Raw genomic sequence first — 21,625 nt, forward strand, 5'->3', positions numbered from 1 at the left:
CAGCCTTCTATCCTATATAATAAAAGGGTAATATGCAAATTGACCCTAACAGCAGAACGACTGGGAATGACTGGTCACTATGACACATACTGACCACCAGGGGGCAGATGCTCAATGCAGGAGCTGTCCCCTGGTGGTCAGTGCGCTCCTACAGGGGGAGCTCTGCTCAGCCACAAGCCAGGCTGATGGCTGCCAGCACAGCGGTGGTGGTGGGAGCCTCTCCTGCCTCCTCAGCAGCGCTAAGGATGTCCAACTGCAGCTTAGGTCTGCTCCCTGCTGGTAAGTGGACATCCCCTGAGGACTGCCAGGCTGCCAGAGGGATGTCTTACTGCCAGTTTGGGCCTGATCCCCCAGGGAGCGGGCCTAAGCCAGCAGCTGGACATCCTCCAAGGGGTCCCAGACTGCAAGAGGGCATAGCCCGGCTGAGGGATCCTCCCAAGTGCACAAATTTTTGTGCACCAGGCCTCTAGTTTCACATAAAGGGAATCATGCAATATATGATCTTTGTGATTGGCTTCTTTTACTTAGCATGTTTTCAAGATGCATCCATGTTGTAGCTTGTATCAAAACTGTATACCTTTTATTGCTGAATAATACTCCATTTTGTGTATAAACCTCATTTTGGTTAGCCATTGGTCAGTTAATTGATGGACATTTGTGTTGTTCCTACTTTTTGGCTATAAGTACTGCTTATGAACATTGGTATACAGATTTTTATGTGGACATGTGTTTTATTTCTCTGCATTTATATCTAAGAAGAATGATTAAGTCATAATATAACTCTCTTTAACATTTTTGAGGAACTGTCAACCGGTTTTTCAAAAAAGCTGCATTTCTAACCAGCAATGTATAGAGGTTCCAAATTCTATACATCCTAGCCTTACTACTGTCTGTTCGTTTGATTATTGCCATCCTAGTGAGTATCTCATTGTGGTTTTAATTTGCATTTCCTCAATGACTTAATTATGGTGAACATTTTTCATGTGCTTATTGGCTGTTTGTGTATTTTCTTTGGAGAAATGTTTATTAAATCCTTTGCCCATTGTTTAATGGAATTATTTATCTTTTTATTATTGAGTTTTAATAGCTCTTTATATAATCCAGGTACAAGTACCTTATTAGATACATGATTTGCAGATATTTTCTCCCATTCTATGGGCCATCATTTTGTTTTCTTGCTGGTATCATTTTCTGCCTAAGATTTTTTAATTTTAGTGAAGTCTAACCTATTTTTTTTTTATATACTGCTCGTGGTTTTAGAAAAATCATTGCTTAACCCAAGGCCATGGAGATTTACCCCTGTGATTTCTTATAAGAGTTTCATAGTCTTAGCTGTTACTTTTGATCTATAATCATTTCTGAGTTAATATCTAGTTAGGTGTTCAGCATCATTTGTTCAGAAGATTATTCTTTTACCATTGAATGATCTTGGCACCCTTGCCCAAAATCATTTGACATTATGTGAGGGTTTACTTCTGGACTCTCAGTTCTCTTTTATTGTTCTATATATCCATCTTTATGCCAGTACCAAACTGTCTTGATTATGGTACCTTTTACCTTTGTAGTAAGTTTTGAATTCAGGAAGATTGAATCTTCCAAGTTTATTCTCCTGCTCTCCTCCACCCCACAAGATTGTTTTGGCTATTCTGGTCCCTTGCATTTCCATATGAGTTTTAGGATGAGTTTGTCCGTATCTGCAAAGAAAGCAGCTAGGGTTTTGAAAATACTTATTAAAAATTTAACTCCACATTTGATCCTGTTTTGTGCAAGTTTATTTGTAAGTATGTATGCTCTATTAACCATAGCACAAAAATCCAATCTTAAGATTTTATACTATTTTCTTAACAATAGAGATTCTGTCTTAAGTGTCTTAAGTTTACCTGCTCAATTTTGAGTAGCGGTTGTGATAGTAGTGGTAATGATAATTACAGTTAATAGGTTTTTCTGTGCTTGCTTTGTTCTAGTGTCTCTGCCTAGCACATATTATTGTATATTATTCTCACAACAATCCTATGATATGGCTATTGTTAGCCTCTTTTTATTGACAATAAAACTGAGGCTTAATATAATGAGTAACATGCCTAAGGTCAGTAATGCTAGTAAATGGAAGAGCTGGGATTTGAACCTAGGACTATTCAATTTAGAACCTGTGTTCTTAACTCACAGCCTATAATGATGACTCATAGATCACTGAGTATATGAATATTAAGTGTATGTATATACTTAGTCATATGTTTGGCAAACTCAGCTACCTGGAACAAAATCAGTAACCAGTAAGTAATAAACAGTAGTATTTATTAGACAGCCCATGCACTAAAGTACAATTTGTTACTCAAAGGTAACCCTCTCTCAGTTTACTCATTTTGCTTTGTTTATGCTGCCTTTGATAAGAGATTAGCATGAATAAATAAGAAAAGGAGATTACAGAAGCAGGCCCACTAACAACAGTAAATTTTATTAAAATGAATACAAGTTCACCCAGGCTGGTGTTGCTCAGTTGGTTGGACATCATCCTATGCACCAAAAGATTCAGTTCCATTCCTGGTCAGGGCACATGCCTACGTTGTGGGCTCAGTTCCCCAGTAGCTGATCTATATTTTGCTCTCCCATGGATATTTCTCTATTTTTCTCCCTCTCCTTTCATCTCAGAATCAATTAAAATAAGTAAATACAAATTATAAAAAGTATAGCAAGCACATTGAGGTCCTTTGCTACTTGTAGATTATAGCCTAGTATCTCCATTAGTTCCTGATATTATAACTACAACATAGTGTAAACATTTATGAGTTTTTCAAAGTCGGTAAGATTATGTTTATATTCTGTTTAGAAAGAGAGAATGCTTTTTTTAAGATTAGTTCATAATATATATTTTTATGGAATAAGCTTTAATTATCTAGAAAAATAATGTAAGTGGGACATACTTATGTAAATGCTATGTAAGTATGTCTTGACTTGGGTCATAGTGTATCTGAGTCATAGCCTCTAATAAATTTTTTATTTTAGGTTTTAGAAGTTTATTTCTTTAGGCATAAATTTAGCAGTATTTTCAATTCTTCCTTGGGTGGGTAATATCGGACTGACACACAGTGGCAATCAGGGATTTCTCTGGTCACAACCCAATATTGAACCAGTCTCATGTTTTTAACATAGAAAAAAAGACACCTCATCAATACAATATTGACTGACACTTTTAAAAAAGTATGAAGATATGAGTTTATTTTAGAGAAACTGCTTATAAACTAATGTTTTCTATGTAATGCCTTGTGTATTCTCTTGTATTCTCTTCCTAATATGTCATAATTAAAATATTTTGAGCTTTTTTATTGGACATTCTAATGGTAGGTTTTTAGTTTTGTATAGCTGTAGAAGCAATTAAAAAGTAAGGTAAGATAAAGACAAATTCAGGAATGGAATGCACTGTGGTGAATAAATTAAAAATTGAAGGCCAGCTGATAACACAATTATTCTGACTTTGTAAATTTCAACTGAGTTTCCTTGGTTATGTTTTATGGTCTTGGATAATAATTTCTTCATACTTCTTAGAGAAAGGAGATAGAATCAAGCAGATATGTCTTAGATATCCAAATATAGGAATGTTTAAAAAAATTAATGAACTAATTAATTTATCATGCCATGCTTTATTTTAAAAAAGAATAAGGTAATTAGTGGATTAAAAAAACACTATGGAAGCTAAAGTACAATAAAAATGTTAGTTAATTGCTGTGTCACTTGTGTTTAATTTTTTTTTCCCCTAAGGCAGTGGATATAACTTCTTGTGGAAACTTTGCTGTAATTGGTCTCTCATCAGGATCTGTAGATGTATATAACATGCAGTCTGGTATACATCGAGGAAGGTTTGGTGAGGATCAAGGTATTGCATGTTTTTCTTTTTCTTATTAAAAAAATAATATAGATAGGTATGAGGCTAATAACTCATTGGCATGTATTAAATTCTTAACTGCCAGCCATTTTGCTACAGTTATTGATGGGCTATTGTCAACTCCATATGACAGATACTGCCATTACATCTTATAGCCACCATGTTGAAATACTCAGAGAATTAAGTCACAGATGTTAAAGGAAAGTAGATAATATACAAATTAAAATTTTTGTTTTCTTCTTGCTTTGCGCAGAAAATCTTAACTTTTTTTTGAAACCTTTGTATATTAATCTGATTGACTTTATTTTTACTCAAGCAATATAATAATCTCCCTACTCGCTAAAATTCAGAGTAATATTAAAATTTTAGTAAGGTAAATAGTGGAACTTAGTTATTTAAATAAGGGAATCACTCTTTGGGCAGTATTCAGAGAGGCAATATCAATTCTTATTCTTTTTTCTTTTAACATATGCTTTAAAGCTCATAAAGGGTCTGTTAGAGGTGTTGCAGTGGATGGATTAAACCAGTTGACAATTACGACTGGTAGTGAAGGATTACTCAAGTTTTGGAACTTTAAAAACAAAATTTTAATCCATTCTATGAGCCTTGATTCATCTCCAAATATGATGCTGCTACACAGAGACAGGTAAAATTCCTCTTTTAATGATAATGAATTTTCCTCTTGATGTTTTTGGTAAAAAGTTCTTAATTTAAATAAAGTACATAATTTACCAAGTGGGGAAAAAATCCGATTTTTAATATAAAAAGAACAGCATTTTGCTTATATTCCAAAGGTACACTTGATTTAAAAAATTAAAATGCCTGTGAGATTTTAGTTCAAGTTTTTGTTTGTTTATTAAAACTGATGCATTTATCTTGCTAGTGGCATTCTGGGACTCGCCTTGGATGACTTCTCCATTAGTGTTCTGGACATAGAAACTAGAAAGACTGTCAGAGAGTTTTCTGGACACCAAGGCCAAATAAATGACATGGTAAAACAAACCAGATGTTTAAACAAAATTTGACTCATTTCTGCTTCTGTTTAGGTTAAAAAATGTTCAAATAATTGAAACTGTTTTCCTTGAATAGCATTAAACTCATCATACTAGTAGATTTTTTAAGGAAAATGCAGAATTAAAAGAAAGTTAAATATTTCTCAGTGAGTTAATGCCATCAGATTAAAAAATATATATCACAGAGTTTATCTTTTTCTCTTAGACTGTAAACAGGACCAAAATATACTCTAGAGGTTGAATGATCTATGGAAACATAAGTATATCATTTCTGACTTAATATTAAACTAGGCTGAAGGAACTTATTTCTGATTTTCTACATGCATAAAAAATTAATACTAAAAGACTTGGAATATCTGGTACCTGGTGTGTGCTAGTTTTGTTTTATTTCTAGAGTTTGTATAGCTTAATTCCAAAAGAGTTTAACTGGTAATGTGATTTAGCTTACTATTATTATATTCTTACGGTGGGATGTATGATATGATGATAAGCACTCTGGTTTAAAAGTTGTTTGTAGAGGACCATATTAAGTTTATATTGTCATTTTTCATCAATTGCAGATTCCTTGATTTATTTGAAAAGAGAAAAAAATAAAATCCTAGCTACTGAATGCCAGTTCCAACAGCTACTTTTACTTATTCATTCTCATACCAAAAATCAGAATTTGCAATGCTTACCCATTTCCTTAAAAATAAGGAGAAATGGTGTTGATCTGGAGATTGGAGATTGGTAGAACTACCCATCAACAGAATTTGTTGTGACAGTATCTATAGAAATGAGGGGGGAGTGGGGTAATTTATGATGAAATAGCATTTTTTAAAACATCTGTCAGTGCCAACAATCTTCCTGTTTTTTGTTTTTTGTTTCCTTTTCACATTTTTCAACTTGTGTTTCTGTAGTTTCTACTACTCAGTATTAAATTACTCCTCTTAAATTAAATCTATAAGATTTATTTATCAGATTATTTTCCCATCCTTTAATAGCTTGTTCTATTCTGTAAATTGACCTCTCTGTACCTTAAGTTTTGAGTTTCCACAATATTACTGCAGCCCTGATGAACAAATTAGAGTTCACTTATCCAAAATCATGTGCTAATATGGATAGTCATGATCCCTTTGATGTGCTTAGACTTCTGGATGAATACAATCTACTGCCATTATAAACCCTAAAGTTTTTCCTTTTGGGCCTTCTTCCACATCCTACGTGATTTAAGCCTCAAAACACTTGCTATAGGCAAGGAGAGAGCTATTATTATTCATTTTTAATGATAGAAAAGGTATACCTTCTTTATAAGTAGTTTATAGTTTAAATTTATTTTGAAACTCTTATTGCAGATTTAAATTACATTTTGGAAATCAAACATGATTAGTGAAGAAGATTTTTAACTGAAACTACAAGTGAAAGTATAATGACTTTTTTTAGTAACTTTAATATTTTAAGATAATATGAATTCAAAATTAGGTTTATTCTTAGAAAGCTAGTCTAATATATAGACTGTTTAAGAAAATGTAGTTTTTGTTGCTTTCACAGATACGTTGTAATCAAATTAGGTAACAAAATATTTCTACTAGTAATTGAATGCTCTCAGAACAGCAGCTTTATATTAAAAATAATTTGTAGTTAAACACAGTTTGTTAATTGTCTATAAATAGAGGAGATAAAGATTTAATTTTTAGTGTTAATTTCAAAACTTTTTATATTTCCTATAAAAGCCTAATCCTTATCTATATCCAAATCAGTGGTATATAAGAAATGGTTTCTTTTATATAAAATAAGGTAGTCTAAATTTTACTCAAACTTAGTTTTTCATGTAGTCTGTATCTTTTAATTTATTGCATTCTTTAAGCTGTTAAAAATGCAGGCACAAACATACATATACATGTATACACACACACAAATTATGTATGTACTCTTATTTATTTTTTTTAACTTAAAGGCTTTCAGTCCTGATGGTCGTTGGTTAATAACTGCTTCAATGGATTGCTCTATTAGAACTTGGGACCTTCCTTCTGGGTGGTGAGTTTATTTTTAAATCCTTAACCTCTATCAGAAAATTTCTCAATCATTATCTTTTACCTGTAATTAATGGATTGTGTGCTTTTAAAAATATGACTCAAACTTTTATTTTGTATGTTTTTTTGTTCATATTGAATTTAGTTAAAAGATCAAAAACCTTAACTTTCCTTGATGTATGTTATATATTCTCTGTCTCTAACATAATTCTTAAAGGAAGACATTTTAGATACCTTCAAGAATGAAACATGTGCATCTTAAGATTTGGGTAAAACCCAGCAGTGTTCAGAAATCTATCTCATAGACTTAAACTTGCTACTAAAACAGTTCTCAAAGAGAAAACATTATTCAATTCCGTTAATTAATTTGAACATTGGAGACTGAGAGAGAGAATGTGTGTGTGTGTGTGTGTGCTTTGTTGTTGTTAAAAATTATATAGGAATAGCCCTGGCCTTTGTGGCTCAGTTGGTTGAGCATTGTCCCATGTACCGAAGGGTCGCAGGTTTGATTCCAGGTCAGGGCACATACCCAGGTTTTGGGTTCAATTCCTGGTTGGGCTACATACAGGAGGCAACAGATCAATGTTTCTCTTTCTCACTTCCTCTATTTAAAAAATCAATTAAAAATACTCTTAAAAATTATATGGGAATAGATGCAATTTAAAATCATATTAACATAGAATTGCTTAGGAAGGAGTGATGGGAATAGCAAAATATCTAATTTAACAGGAATATACCATAAGGAAAGACATTGGTAAGAAAGATGAGAAAGAAGATGGTACTTTTTAATCTTTGAAATATTTCTAAATTACTAAGCTCTGTCCAATTCTACTTTTTTTTCCCCCGAGGAGTTGGATAAGCTCATACTTGAAAGCAATTTGACCTTTAGAAAGGAAAAACCCTGATGTAATAATTTCCTTTCAAGTTTGATATAGAAATGAGACACAGCTATTTATGCAGCATAGGCACCCGATTTGGAATATGTGCAACAAAAGTGTGTTGCTGATTAGTCCAGCTCTAAAAACTATCATGTCCACACATGTTCCTGGGCTATATCCTCTGACTTCAAAAAGTTCACCTAAAGTTGGTATTTCCTTACTTTAAAAAAAAAAAAAAAAAAAAGGGCATCATTAGAAATATTGGTAGTCTAGGACTTTTGCTATTTTTCTAAAACTGAACATTGTAATTTCAATTGCTTTAATTACAATAGGAAAGTTGTACAAGTAATAGAGTTGACACATGCCCTTGTCATTTTCCTTTTTAGTAGTTTTAGTTCATATTAGATGGGAGAGATAGGTTAATGTTCAGTAGTACTAAATTAACAAAATATTTTTTACAAAGCAGCAAATTTATCTTTCGAATGGAAAAAATAGGATCTAGAAGCATTTAAATCTATCAGTCTTTGACTCAGCATTAGTCTTTTTGCTAAATCTTTTATTTCAGTAAAAAGTTGAGCAGATTTAAATTTGATAAGTTTTTGATTCTGATATCTTTTGGTGAATACCGGCAATTTTAAATGAATACAAAGGCATGAAGATGGCAGACACACAAACAAGAAATGAGTCACACAGGGATTATTAAAAGAAAATGTAATTACGTCTACACTGATTGAACCAAAGTCTAATTTTAATAAAGACAAAAATAAGGACTACTTTGGCTAAGATTGGAAGTGGAGTAAATGAGGAAGCTTGAAAAACCATGTCACACAACTGCTGCTGTCTAATTGCAACTAAATTAGCATTTACCATTAGCTACTAAGCACTTTATATACTTTTATTTTTCACCTTCCCTCATATTCGAGTGGGTGCAGGTACTATTACTATTATTAGTTCCATTTTACAAATGAGGAAACGGAGACTCAAAGAGAAGCGACGTGATTTGCCCATGGTGGCATATTTCATGAATTACATTTTGCTGCAATAAGCATTGGAGGAAAAAACATTTCCCAACAGTTGTGCTTTCCACCTTGCTTGGGCTGTGTCATATGTTATTAAGAATGAACTGATTTTCTTGATGTAGAAGATAATGAGGAAGTGAGGATTAGTGTTTCATCATATACCCATATGTAATTATTGGGGTTTTTGATTCTCTTGTTTCTAAATCATAATTTGTATGACAATCTTTGGAGATTCCTAGTTCTTTCTTCAGTATGCAGCTTCGTCATTTACATCACATATTAAATATTTAAAGAATGAATATGCTCATAACAGAGTCTGAAAAGTGAAACTATTTATGAGTAAACCTTTGGGTGTGGTAACATATAGGTGTAATCTACCTGGAGTTGTGCCTATCTAAAACAATTGCATAGGCACTGAACTGTTTCCTGTAAAATTGTTTTAAAATATAGAAAGTTTTCTTATTATGTAGGGTTCTCATAGAAGCACAGTTGAAATTTTTTTTTAATATATTTTATTGATTTTTTACAGAGAGGAAGGGAGAGGGATAGAGAGTTAGAAACATCGATGTGAGAGAAACATCAATCAGCTGCCTCCTGCACACCCCCTACTGGGGATGTGCCCGCAACCAAGGTACATGCCCTTGACTGGAATTGAACCTGGGACCCTTCAGTCCGCAGGCCGACGCTCTATCCATTGAGCCAATCCAGTTAGAGCCAGTTGAAATTTTTTGTCATTCCCTACCACTACCATCTTTATTTCTTTGTTTTCAATCTACTGGAAGTTCATGTTGAACTCTTTGGGGGATGAGAAAAGTATAAAATAGCAATGTCCCCTGCTGGGGATCAAGCCTGCAACCCGGACATGTTCTTTGACCAGGAATTGAACTGTGACCTCCTGGTTCATGGGTCAGTGCTCAACCACTGAACCACACCAGCTGTGCAGCTTTAATAGAATTTTACATTTTGTTCTGTCTCATTGCTGTTTTCTGAGGAGCATTACATGAGAATAATTGGAATAGAATATTATTTTGCATTTCTCACTGAGGCAAAACCATCCCTTTCTTCTACTCATTAAAGATTTTTGTGTAAGTTGATTCCATCACTTTGGAGATTGATCATCTACACGCTGTCTGCATTTGTTCAGGATATAACCAAGGGGTGGGGAACATCTGGCCAGTGGGCTGTATAAGGCCCTCAAAATCATTTGGTCTGGCCCTGGCAAGGCATTAGGAGTGAGTTAATTAAATGTTTGACCAAATATAGCAGGCTAATTTTTAAGTTGACAATATTGTTTGACCCACAAATGATGTTATAAATATCCAAATGGCCCTTGGCAGAAAATAGGTTCCCCACCCCTGATATAACCAGAAAGGACTTGGTATGCAAGGCTTTGTGTTTGAAAATCTGATTTCTTACAGTGAGGATTTTATTGATCTTCTCTCAAAAACTATGTACCTTATCTGGAACTTTTCATTCTGTGACCTTGGCAGGGACTATATGGTAGTTAAGTCTGGGATTAAGCCTGCACACTTATACTTTATGAATTAATATGGCCATGTAAAATATGCTTTGTATGTGGAAATCATCTTCCTCAATTTGATGCTTTTACATAACGGAAGGTCTGTCTACCCACACGCAACAGCTATGGAATCAAGTTGCACAATGAATTTGACAAAATAATTATAGTATTATATAAAATAAATTTGCTTAAGCAGTAGATTGTAGATCCTCTTTTTAGCAGACATGTTAGGATGATTCACCCCTCACATAGTTAAGTTAATGCACAAATATTGATCAAGACAAGAAATGGTAAGATCTGAAACTGCTGTGTTTAGGCTTAATTTTCGTTTATATACATTGGAGTAATGTTTCTGCTCAGGGTTGTTTGGGTTAAATAACATAAATAATTTAATAGTATTTGGTATATAATAAGTGTTTACCAAAGTTTTATTTTCCCCAGTTCTCTTGATTCTTAAGAGAAGGCATTCTTGTGAGCTTCCAGAGTAAGTTTGAGCAGAAATCAGACAGGTTATTCTTCACCTTTTTCACCATAACTAAGAATTAAATAACAGTCATTTTCCTGAGCACACTTTCCAGTGTTCCTAATTTTAAGGCTTATTTTCCTATCATTCATTATTTAAGTTTTACTGTATTAATTACACTCTGAACAAATTGAGGGATTTTTTTTAAAATTAATCCTCACCTGAGGATATTTTCCCATTGATTTTTAGAGAGAGTGGAAGGGAGGGAGAGAGACAGAGAGAGAAATATCGATGTGAGAGAGACACATTGATTGGTTGCCTCCCGCCTGCACACAGACCATGGCCAGGGATCAAGCCTGCAACCTAGGTATGTGTCTTTGATTGGAATTGAACCCGGAACCCTTCAGTCCATGGGCTGATGCTCTATCCACTTAGCAAAACCGGCGAGGGCGAGAGATTTTATTTTGGACAAGTCACTTAACGTCTCCACTGGAGAGACTTCATTCACATTTGCGCTGCTCATGAATCACCAGTGTAAACATTTCCAGCATGTAAATATGCTGTTGAGCGGCTTGTTATACTTTAGTTTCAGCAGTGGTTTTACTGAGTTTATAGTGATTAAGAGTACAGACTGCTTGTGTGACATTCTTGGCTTAATTTTCTACCTTCAGCAAGTTTTTAAATCTTACTGGGCCTCATTTTCTGATTTATATAATACAGATCTGCCTTACAAGGTAGTGAGGATTCAATTAGTAGACTCAAAGGCTCAGGATACTTCCTAGCATGGAATACTAAAAACTGTTAACTATTGTTATTGTTTTTCTTAAAATGATGTTTTATATAATGTAGATTCTGAACTTAAGGCATTTTGTTGTGCCTTCCCATGGATAATGTACTGCCTTCAGTGAATAAAATAGTTTTTAAAATAGCTGTGATTAAAACAGTATATTTCTCTTAAAGTACACAAAGTATTCGCACCCTCAGCCAACCTAAGAAGCTTCCTTTGCAGATCTTTCTCTTTGCTCATTAAATTCACTTAGGTCACTTCCTGCTGTCATCATCCTAGATCAGATCTTTAATGCTGTTAGATGACTGCTAGCACAATTTCACTCTTCTTCCTGTTCAAATATACTCTACATTCTGATGGCAGATTTTTTATGAAAGTGAAGATTACATTACTATCTTTTCAAAGCCTTCAGTGACTTTTCATTGATTAAAGTAAAAACAAATTTAGGTATTTTGTATTGAGGAGCCTGCATGTAGCCTTATGCTTATGTACCAAACTGCACTCCTCACTAAACCCAGTTGTGTTTTCCTTTGCCTTGCCTTCCACACTTTCCTCATCCAGGATACACTTTCTCTATCATCAACATCCATTTGGAAGGCTCATCTCCAACACTGTGTTTTCTGAGAAGCCTACTCCAACTACTCCAAGCCTCCTACCTGGGGGTGATCACTCCCCCTTCTTACCCATCTTTTCAACCCTTCCAACTTTTCAAGCTGTGAGACTAGTTTTTATACACTGCTTTATGGTTATGCTCTGTAGACTGAATTCTTTCATATGTTTCATGTATAGTGTGGTTACCTATTTGAAAAACAGATTTGCTCGAGTTTTTTCCATTACTGTTTTCTTATTCTTATTTACAGTCATTTTAATTTCTTCTGTTGCCTAAGCCTTTTAAAAAATATATATATATTTTATTGATTTTACAGAGAGGAAGGGAGAGGAATAGAGAGTTAGAAACATCGATGAGAGAGAAACATCGATCAGCTGCCTCCTGCACATCTCCTACTGGGGATGTGCCCGCAACCAAGGTACATGCCCTTGACTGGAATCGAACCTGGGACCTTTCAGTCCGCAGGCCAACGCTCTGTCCACTGAGCCAAACCAGTTACGGCTGCCTAAGCCTTTTATTATTTTCACTGGGATAACAAAAATACAAGAGAAATGTTCCCAAGTCAGTCTACCAAAATGGCATTCCAGAAAAAGTATTTCCTCCTGTGTTCTCCCTGTTGAAACTCTTTCTCTGGCTAATTGGTAATTTGAAGTTCCGAGTCATTCTCATTAAGAGAGGTTATTTTCAAATAGTAACATAACTGACAAAGCTCTTTGTTATTGATGCCTTTCTGGTATTGGTGATTATTAAAAAATAAAAAATGAAACTTTTCTGTATTATTTCGTATTATTTTTAACAAAAATATATTTGTGAGTTAAATGTTTTGGTAGAGTTTAACATCTTGATCCTTTTTATAGCCTTATAGACAGTTTTTTGTTGGACTCAGCTCCTCTCAATGTAACGATGTCCCCTACCGGAGACTTTCTGGCCACTTCCCACGTGGACCACCTTGGAATTTATCTATGGTGAGTTCATTCATATAGTTCTGTTTGGGGTAAGGAGAAGAAAGATGATATTGTCAGACAACCATAGTTGCTAACATAACCTTTTTTTTCCTAATTTATAAAATGGAAATGTCACATTGTTGACAGAGGGTTAATTTACCATAAGTTTATGGCTGATTCAACATCTGCTTGATAATTTAGATACCTTTGTTCAACCACACAATTGATTTTTATCTCTTATTTAGCTTTTATTTTGCAAAAAGGATATGTGAATTTTAAAATGTTAGAAAAATAGGAGTCCCTAGCCAGGTTCTGGCCCTCCTGCTACTACCCCAATACTGCTTTATAACCTTAGTGAGTCACCTGTCAACTTCAGACTACTTTATCTATAAGGCATTGTTTGGGAAAGATGCTTGCTAAGATCGTTCTAGTTACATAACTCTTCACACCCAACTCCATTGTGATGAACATGTAAGAGGTTAAGGTAGATGGTCCATCATCTGGACCGAGAAAAAGTGCTGGTTATTTCCTAGGGTCAGATGTCTATGTCTTTTAACTGTTATTCATTATTGAGGAAGAGAAAAAAACTTACCTTTTTTTTCTAATTATAAAATTTTCTAATTAAGTTTTTATGACACACAAAAAAATTCAGTATGCAATTGAAATACACTCTGGCCACCTTAATAAGCAAAATGGAGTATCTCCTGGAATCTGTGAGGCTTGAACAATCAAGATAAGAGAAGAATAGTAGCTGTGGGACCTTAGCAGCAATGTAGTACCACTATACATATAGCTCAGAACCTGATTTCCCCAACTTTTTGTTTTCATTCTAAATTCATAATGTATGGAAAACAGAATCTGATTAACTCACTTGGGGATAGGAAGCTACATCTTGATTAGTCATCCAAGGTCATGTGCAGGGTCAAGGTAGCAGAAACATGGCCACTTAGAGGGCCATTCTAGGGAAGGAGAAATCCATGACTGTTTACAATCTCAAGGATCTGATGATCTTATTCTGTGTCTGACTTAACTCTCTGAGTCTGTCCTTCCTTCAGTTAGGTATTATGTTCTTAACTGAAGATTGACAATTGTCAAAACAATATAAAGACATGGAGTTTATGTTACTTTATAAAAGTACTCCCTAGTACTGATCTCTCAAATACTTTTGTGTACTACATTAGTAATGTTTATGCACAGCTTTCTTGTGATAACATCTATGACATGAATCAAGGCATTTTCAAATTAATACTATTTTATTTATCTTTGAGGTTGTTTTTAAGTTGTACATGATTGGAATCTGTAGCCAAATTCAAGATTGTAGAGTAATTGAAGTTTTTTCAGACCAGTAATTGAAGTTTTTCCCAAAAAACCTGTATTTTTAAGTTTTAAAATATGGCTTATGTTTTTATTTCTCAGGTCCAATATTTCCCTGTATTCAGTTGTTTCATTACGGCCACTTCCCACAGATTATGTTCCTTCAGTAGTGATGCTTCCTGGAACTTGTCAAACTGAAGGTAATCACAAAATAGTAATTTTTTGAAGTGTAAGATCATAAACCTAACATGGGCGTATTGCTAATGAAGGCAAAGTTTAATGGATTCAATCAAAGTATTTAACTGATATGAAATATTTTGAATGACTTCATAAATTTTTGACAAAAATGTAATTGATAAGATTATCTATTGGTAATCTATTGGTATTAGGGAGAAGTGTTTTAGGTCTTGTGATGGGAATTATACTTAATATGAGAAGATGAGGAGATTAAGAATTTACAAATCTACATTGAGTAAACGTGTTATGAAATACTAATGGATTTGGTCTGAATTAAATTTCTTTTACATGATAAAAATATTCTGTGTTAATTTTTGTTTACCCCCAAATTTTTGTTTTCAGATGTAGAATTATCAGAAGAAACCATAGAACCAAGTGATGAAATGATAGAGTATGATTCCCCAGAACAGTTGAATGAGCAGTTGGTGACTCTATCCCTCCTTCCTGAATCACGGTGGAAAAACCTTCTTAATCTTGATGTTATTAAGGTACTACTGTAGTACACTGAATATTCACCCCTAAAAACACATTCCAGAAGCATTTTCTTTAGTAGAAATAGCTTCCCCTACTTTGAGAGCTTTAGGAGGAACAGTTAACACATTGTTTGCGGGTAGTTTTTATCGCGCGCTAACAGGTGGCACGGGCCATTTTTGCTAATTTTTTGCGCAAATGGCAACGTTCAGTAAAATTACGATAACTTTAGTTTACGTATTTGTACGTTACCCGCATTCTACCGCTAGTCTATAAAAAACGTATTAATACGTGTCCCGCGCTCTACTGCACTGGTAGAACGTATAAATACGTAAAACGTGTAAACACGTTTCCCGCATACAATGTATTAATACCTAAGAGCATGCCATTTAGTTGAATCCTGTTTAATCTAGTGTGATTATCACAGAATTCTCTTTATATGCATTAATTTTGAGAGCATTCAGCAGACCTTTGGGTATAGCAGAAGTACAGCCTACAACTGCAGAGCTATTATAAATTTGATGTTTTTAATCCAGCCTCTAAACTACTTTTTTAACTTTTTTTTTTTTTAAATTTCTTGATTAAGTTATTACATATGTGTCCTTATCCCCACATTACGCACCCCCCCCCCCCATCATCCCCTAATTTCTAAAACAAGAAAAAAATATTGCCACCATGTGTGATATCTATCACTAGTCATTTGGAAACGAAAAGACTTTCACTAGTCTTTTTAAAATTAAACTTCAACTACCATTTATTATTCTATATGCTACTCTGCCAACTATAAGAAGATGTTTAGAGCTTGCTTTGTTGGATCCAGGCATGTAAGTTAATAAGAACTAGGTACTAGGTAATGTCCCGTGACAATGCCAATGAAAAAAACCTGGCCCCTTTGTATTTGAGGAAATTATAATTTTTCATGAAAAATAGATAATATATTAGTGTTTTTCAGAGAATGTTTCATGATCCTCATTTGTGAGTAGTGAAAACAATTGAGAGGAATAGACTAGAGTAGAAAATTTTAGAGGCTGTCCTGTGATAATGCTAAGCATTGATTATGAAGCTCGGTTTGGATAGATATACACATACATTCACTAGAGGTCGTATGTATGCTAAGTTATATTGTGGGCTGGCCATAAAAAAAGTGTAAGGACATCGATAACTATGACAAAGTAGTAAGTTTTTTTGTAACCAATAACTTAGTACCCAAACAGATATGAGTGTCTTGGGTAAGGAAAGTTTTCACATGTTAATTTCCTCAAGGCTGTTGCCCAGTCTGTTAGCTAAAGGTAGTCCTCCAAGGACTAGCTTTAAAAACGACGCATCAAAAAGTATAAGTAGTAGATGAGTGTGAAGGGAGTAATCAGAGTAATGCCCAATTAATGAGCTAAGTTTTTGGACTACTCTGTTCCTTGCTAAGACATAGTTTGTTCTGTGTAAAAACTTAAATACAAACCTGAGTGAATGATTTTATGAGAGAAGTTCTCACTTCCAATATTTTTATATCCTACTGAACAAAAAAAGTTAGAATTTTGTATTTGTTTTGTGGCAATTTTTCTACTTTTGGTTTTCCGTAGGCGATAAATAATCTCCAGAGCACTGTGGAACTCCTCCAAAAGCCTTTTATTTTTATTTACAGTTCAGGGACTGTCTCCCTTGTCACTCTGTAACAGAGTTAGAAGTGAAACTGTGACTCTTATTCCTCTACCATCTCAAAGAAGGGCTGTGCTTACCCTGTAATTTAGCAGCACTTTATCCTGTTTTCAGGTAGTAGCTTTCTTTTATTCCATTCCTCCTTAAGGCCCCCAATATCCCTAGCTTTCTTTCAAAAAGCAAATCTCCCTAAGGTTACAGAGCTCCTGGAATAGAAGAAAAATAGTGGGAGGTAAAAGTGTGAGCCCCCTTTATCAGGCAGTTTACCATACAAAGGCTCTTCATCAAATGTTCTTGAGATAGTGATGTGTAGCCTGTAGTCATCAAAACTAAATTCTGTCGGTGGGAAATCTGATAGTGGTTTTCCTGATTGAATTTTACTAACACTTGAAACATTTTATAAACAGGCCATAGTATTCTCTTCTTAAAAACACAGATTACTAAGGAAAAATAAAAATTTTAACAAAGTAGAAGAATTAGCAATAAGCTTCACAAAAAATATTACACCTAATTACTTCTAAAGGCTCTGGGCTCTGGGAAAATATTGAGCATTTGTAAATTTTGCTTTCTAGCCCACTTTGATAAAAAGTTTGTATTTTAATATTAAAGAATTTCAGAAGTGTTTATTATTTCTTCACCTAAATATTCATGTTTCAGGAAAATGAGGTGTGTTTGTCCTAGGGCTTCTCCTGAACCCCGTCATTTCTCTTCTGACTTATTAGCAGGGGTTCTGGAGATTTGCATTGGGAAACCTATTTTAAAGATATCTGTGATATTGATTAATGGGATTTTATTTTAACATTCTAATCTGAAAAATTTTCGTTACTTTTTGGACTTTTTAAAAAAAAAAATTTATTGAGAATTAAATATTAGTAACTGTTAGCCAGATGATTACTTGCTCATCTTTTTATTTTTTTCTCTTAATCAGAAAAAGAATAAACCAAAGGAACCTCCCAAAGTACCCAAGTCAGCACCATTTTTTATACCAACAGTTCCTGGCCTTGTACCCAGATATGCTGCGCCTGAGCAAAATAATGATCCACAGCAGGTAAAAACCAAATTGGAGCATTCTAAGTATATGGGGGAGATGGGGGTTGGGGGGTGTTCTGTATTATACAGTTGTAGTTTTGTGTTTTTTTTTTTACCAACACCCAGTTTTATGCATATAGAGTAAATTAATGATAGCTTTTAATTATAGACTATACATATTTTTCCTTACACTTGTCTTCTTTGAATAATGTGTATTTATTTTTAAGTCTAAAGTGGTAAATCTTGGAATTTTGGCTCAAAAATCAGATTTCTTCTTGAAACTTGAAGAAGGACTCATGAATAATAAATGTAAGTTAATTATAAAAAATTATAAAATATTTACCAAGTATTTTTAGCTTATTTTACTTTCTATGAAAAGAAATTGAGTGAAATATTAGCAGGTTTCTCAGTAGCTAAAAGAAGATAATAAGAACTAAAAGGGTTGAAACTTGGGTTTTACTCTGAAGTAACTTTAGCTTTTCTACTGTTATATTAAACTAGAGGCCTGATACATGAAATTCGTGCAAGAATAGGCCTTCCTTCCCCCAGCTGCCGGCACTGGTTTCCCTCACACCCGGGGCCCAGGCTGGCCTCCCTCCGGCCTCTCACTGGCACCCAGGGCTGGCTTCCCTCCAGCCCTGGCTTCATCCAGAAGGACGACTGGCCTAATTAGCATAATACCCTTTTATTATTATAGATGAGTGACGCTAAACTAAGATGATATTGATATCAGAATAGTCTTCTGAAAATATTCACACTTTTTACATGCAAAATTAGATTTTTTTCTAATGCTTTTGTTTTTATTTACAAAAACAGTTTGCCACACAGTTTGGGAATATAACAGAGACTTTTGTCTTCAATGATTTTAGATATTCCCAAATTATCTCATCAAAAGATAATTTTAAAATTTATTGAGTTTGTTAATAGTAGATATACCTTTTTGAAAGCTATAGTCTGTAGCTAGTAATGATAAACAATAAGAGCTGTAAGCAATTACAAAATCACAATCACTCTCTTATTTGATTTATCCTCTTGTTGTCTGTTCCAAATGCTTTTGTTTTTGTACCAAAATTACTCGAGTCCTCATTTGCAAAGTCAAAGAATGGTACTGATGACTGAAGAACAGCAAGTTCATAAAAGGAGTTTTACTTTTGGGGGTGGGAGACAAAGAAGGGAAGCACTAGTGTAGTTTAGTATTTTTAGTACTTTTTATTGTATTGCTCTCATTATTTGTACTGGTTTTATTTAATTTGGTTTATTCTACTACTTAACAGAAAAAAATTAATCCACAGAGAGAATTTCCTGTGCAATTTATGTATATGTTGCTTGGGATATGAAATGGAAAAACTAGTTTCCTAAGTAAATTGATACAGGTAATAACTGGATTCTTTTTAAAATTTAATACAGATGATGCTGCTCTTAACCTTCTGAAAGAATTAGGTCCGTCGGCAATTGAAACAGAGCTGCGGAGCTTGTCTCCTGAAGGTGGTGGGTCTGTGGAAGTTATGCAGAGTTTCTTAAAAATGATTGGAATGATGTTGGCCCGAAAGCGTGATTTTGAGTTAGCCCAGGCATACCTTGCACTGTTTCTAAAGGTAAGTCTAATGTAAGACAGTACTTCTCAGCTTGCCTTCCTCTGAAGCAACTTGTCTCATTGCACTTTCTGCAAAGATGGAAATGTTCTATGCCTGTGCTGCCCAGCATGGCAGCCATTTATCTGTCACATGTGGCTCCTGAGCACTTAAATGTGGCTGATGTGACTGAGAAACGGAACTTTTTAGTTTATGGGAATTTAATTAAATGTGAACAGTCACCTGTACCTCGTGACTACCATGCTGGGCACCTGGACTACACAGCTTTGTAGTTTTTAATTTAATTTAATTATTTATTTATTTAAGTTTTTTACTCAGCAGAATTTAGACTCAATTCTGAATTTTCTATGACATCTATTAACTTTTAAAGTAGTTACATTTTGGCTGTTTTTCTGTGATCATGAAGAGAAAGTCAGGTTTATATTCATTTTTTGCTTTTTTTTCTATGCTGAGGTAAAAATACTTTTCTCTTGGTTGAAGGAGTTTCAAGTGATTTGGCAATAACAGAGTTGCTATCATGACTAATGTAATGGAGGACTTATGTTAAGTTCAATGGTATAATGGATTGAAGGAGGTAGATAATGCTCATTTTTTCAATGATAGCAGATATGATTCTTCATCAATATATAAAATCTTTTCACTTGATCTGATTATTTAAAATTATTTAAAAAGTAGATATACTTAGTTGATAGCATGTGGGATGAAAAATATTGAAATTCCACTAATAGTTTCTATATCTTTTCCCAAATTTACCAAAAAAATAAAAAGTTACTTAAATCTTTAGAAAACAAAGAGCCCATCTGCATGTATTACCAGTGGGTTACAATTGAAGGAGAAACTTAAAGAAGCACAGAAAAAGGATTTAGTGTAGGAACTATGTCCTTGTTTCTGGGTCTATTTGAGGACTATTCTTAGTGGAGGGGAATGAGGACCACTTCACTTCTGCTAAGGGTGTGACATGTAAGACAGTTAAAGGAACTCAAACTAAGAAAAGTTTGATAGAGGACAGGGAAATGGGAGATGGTAACAAATCAGCAATTAAGAAAAAAATATTCAGAATGGATGGTGTCTTCTGACATTCCTTAGTAAAAAAGTTGAGTCCAGAATAAACAAAATTTAATTTTCTTAAATGGTCAACTATTTTTTTTCCTTCAGTTACACCTTAAAATGCTTCCTTCAGAGCCAAAACTTCTAGAAGAAATGACACAGTTGTCATCCCAGGTGGAAGAAAACTGGATTCATTTGCAATCACTCTTCAATCAAAGCATGTGCATTTTAAATTACATAAAAAGTGCTTTGTTACAATAAAAATAAATTTGTGACTTTTATAAACCTAAGACTTTTATATTAAATGGGTTCAGTTTAACTCATACTTTGTTCTTCAAGTTTCATTGTAAGAGAAAGTAGCATTACTGACTAGTCAGTCATTTTCTACTTAAAAGATAAATACTTTCTTGAAATAAAATTATACCAGCCTTTCTTTTTAAAAACTTAAAGAATCCACTCAAATAATTTATTTTCTGATCCTCTTCACATTAGTTACTTAGGTATGACTTTTTTTAAAATTGTCATCACAAGCTCCTGTTTTTTTGAATATTTGTAGTATATAAGAGATTCTGGATATTTCATGTAAAATGTTGCTTAATCATGTTGAAGATAAAATGATCTATAATCCTATATAATAAAAAACTAATATGCAAATTGACCCAAACAGCAGAACAACCGGTCACTATGATGTGCACTGACCACCAGGGGACAGGCACTCAATGCAGGAGATGCCCCCTGGTGGTCAGTGCACTCCCACAGGGGGAGCGCCAGTTGGCCAGAAGCTGGGCTCACAGTTGGCGAGCGTAGCAGTAGTGGCGAGAGCCTCTCCCACCTCTGCCATAGTGCTAAGGAGCTGCAAGCTGAGCAGTAAGGAGCAGGGAGAGGGGGAGGGGGGGCGGTAAGGAGTGAGGGGCCCAGACTGCCAGAGGGATGTCTGACTGATGGTTTAGCAGGTGAGTGGGCCTAAGTCATTAGTCGGACATCCCCTGAGGGCTCCCGGACTGCCTGCGAGAGGGTGCAGGCCAGGCTGAGGGACCCCCTGCTTCTCCCCCCCCCTCCCCCCCAAGTTCACAGATTTCATGCACTGGGCCTCTGGTACAGTTATGAAAGCACCTTGATGAAATGAAGTAAAAAGGTGTGTTTCCTTTCTTGGTGGC

At 34.5% G+C, this 21,625-nt stretch overlaps 1 protein-coding gene across 4 annotated transcripts in view; it reads left to right on the top strand.

Moving 5' to 3' along the window:
- WDR36 (WD repeat domain 36) overlaps nucleotides 1-20,753 on the top strand; it is a 40,604-nt gene extending 19,851 nt beyond the window's left edge. For 3 of the 4 annotated variants that reach the window (XM_036309879.1, XM_036309880.1, XM_036309881.1), the window contains 11 exons: nucleotides 3,757-3,871; nucleotides 4,361-4,526; nucleotides 4,764-4,872; nucleotides 6,830-6,909; nucleotides 13,039-13,146; nucleotides 14,542-14,639; nucleotides 15,019-15,164; nucleotides 17,729-17,848; nucleotides 18,057-18,138; nucleotides 19,237-19,424; nucleotides 20,577-20,753. In XM_036309879.1, coding sequence (XP_036165772.1) covers nucleotides 3,757-3,871; nucleotides 4,361-4,526; nucleotides 4,764-4,872; nucleotides 6,830-6,909; nucleotides 13,039-13,146; nucleotides 14,542-14,639; nucleotides 15,019-15,164; nucleotides 17,729-17,848; nucleotides 18,057-18,138; nucleotides 19,237-19,424; nucleotides 20,577-20,729 — 1,365 coding nt within the window. In that variant the 3' untranslated portion in view covers nucleotides 20,730-20,753. Of the gene's footprint in view, nucleotides 1-3,756; nucleotides 3,872-4,360; nucleotides 4,527-4,763; nucleotides 4,873-6,829; nucleotides 6,910-13,038; nucleotides 13,147-14,541; nucleotides 14,640-15,018; nucleotides 15,165-17,728; nucleotides 17,849-18,056; nucleotides 18,139-19,236; nucleotides 19,425-20,576 lie in introns of those variants that run through there. The other variant, XM_036309882.1, reaches the window with a different exon arrangement.
- Nucleotides 20,754-21,625: the final 872 nt, after the last annotated feature.

The sequence above is a fragment of the Myotis myotis genome, unplaced genomic scaffold (assembly GCF_014108235.1).
Source record: "Myotis myotis isolate mMyoMyo1 unplaced genomic scaffold, mMyoMyo1.p scaffold_m19_p_5, whole genome shotgun sequence".
NCBI lineage: Eukaryota > Metazoa > Chordata > Mammalia > Chiroptera > Vespertilionidae > Myotis > Myotis myotis.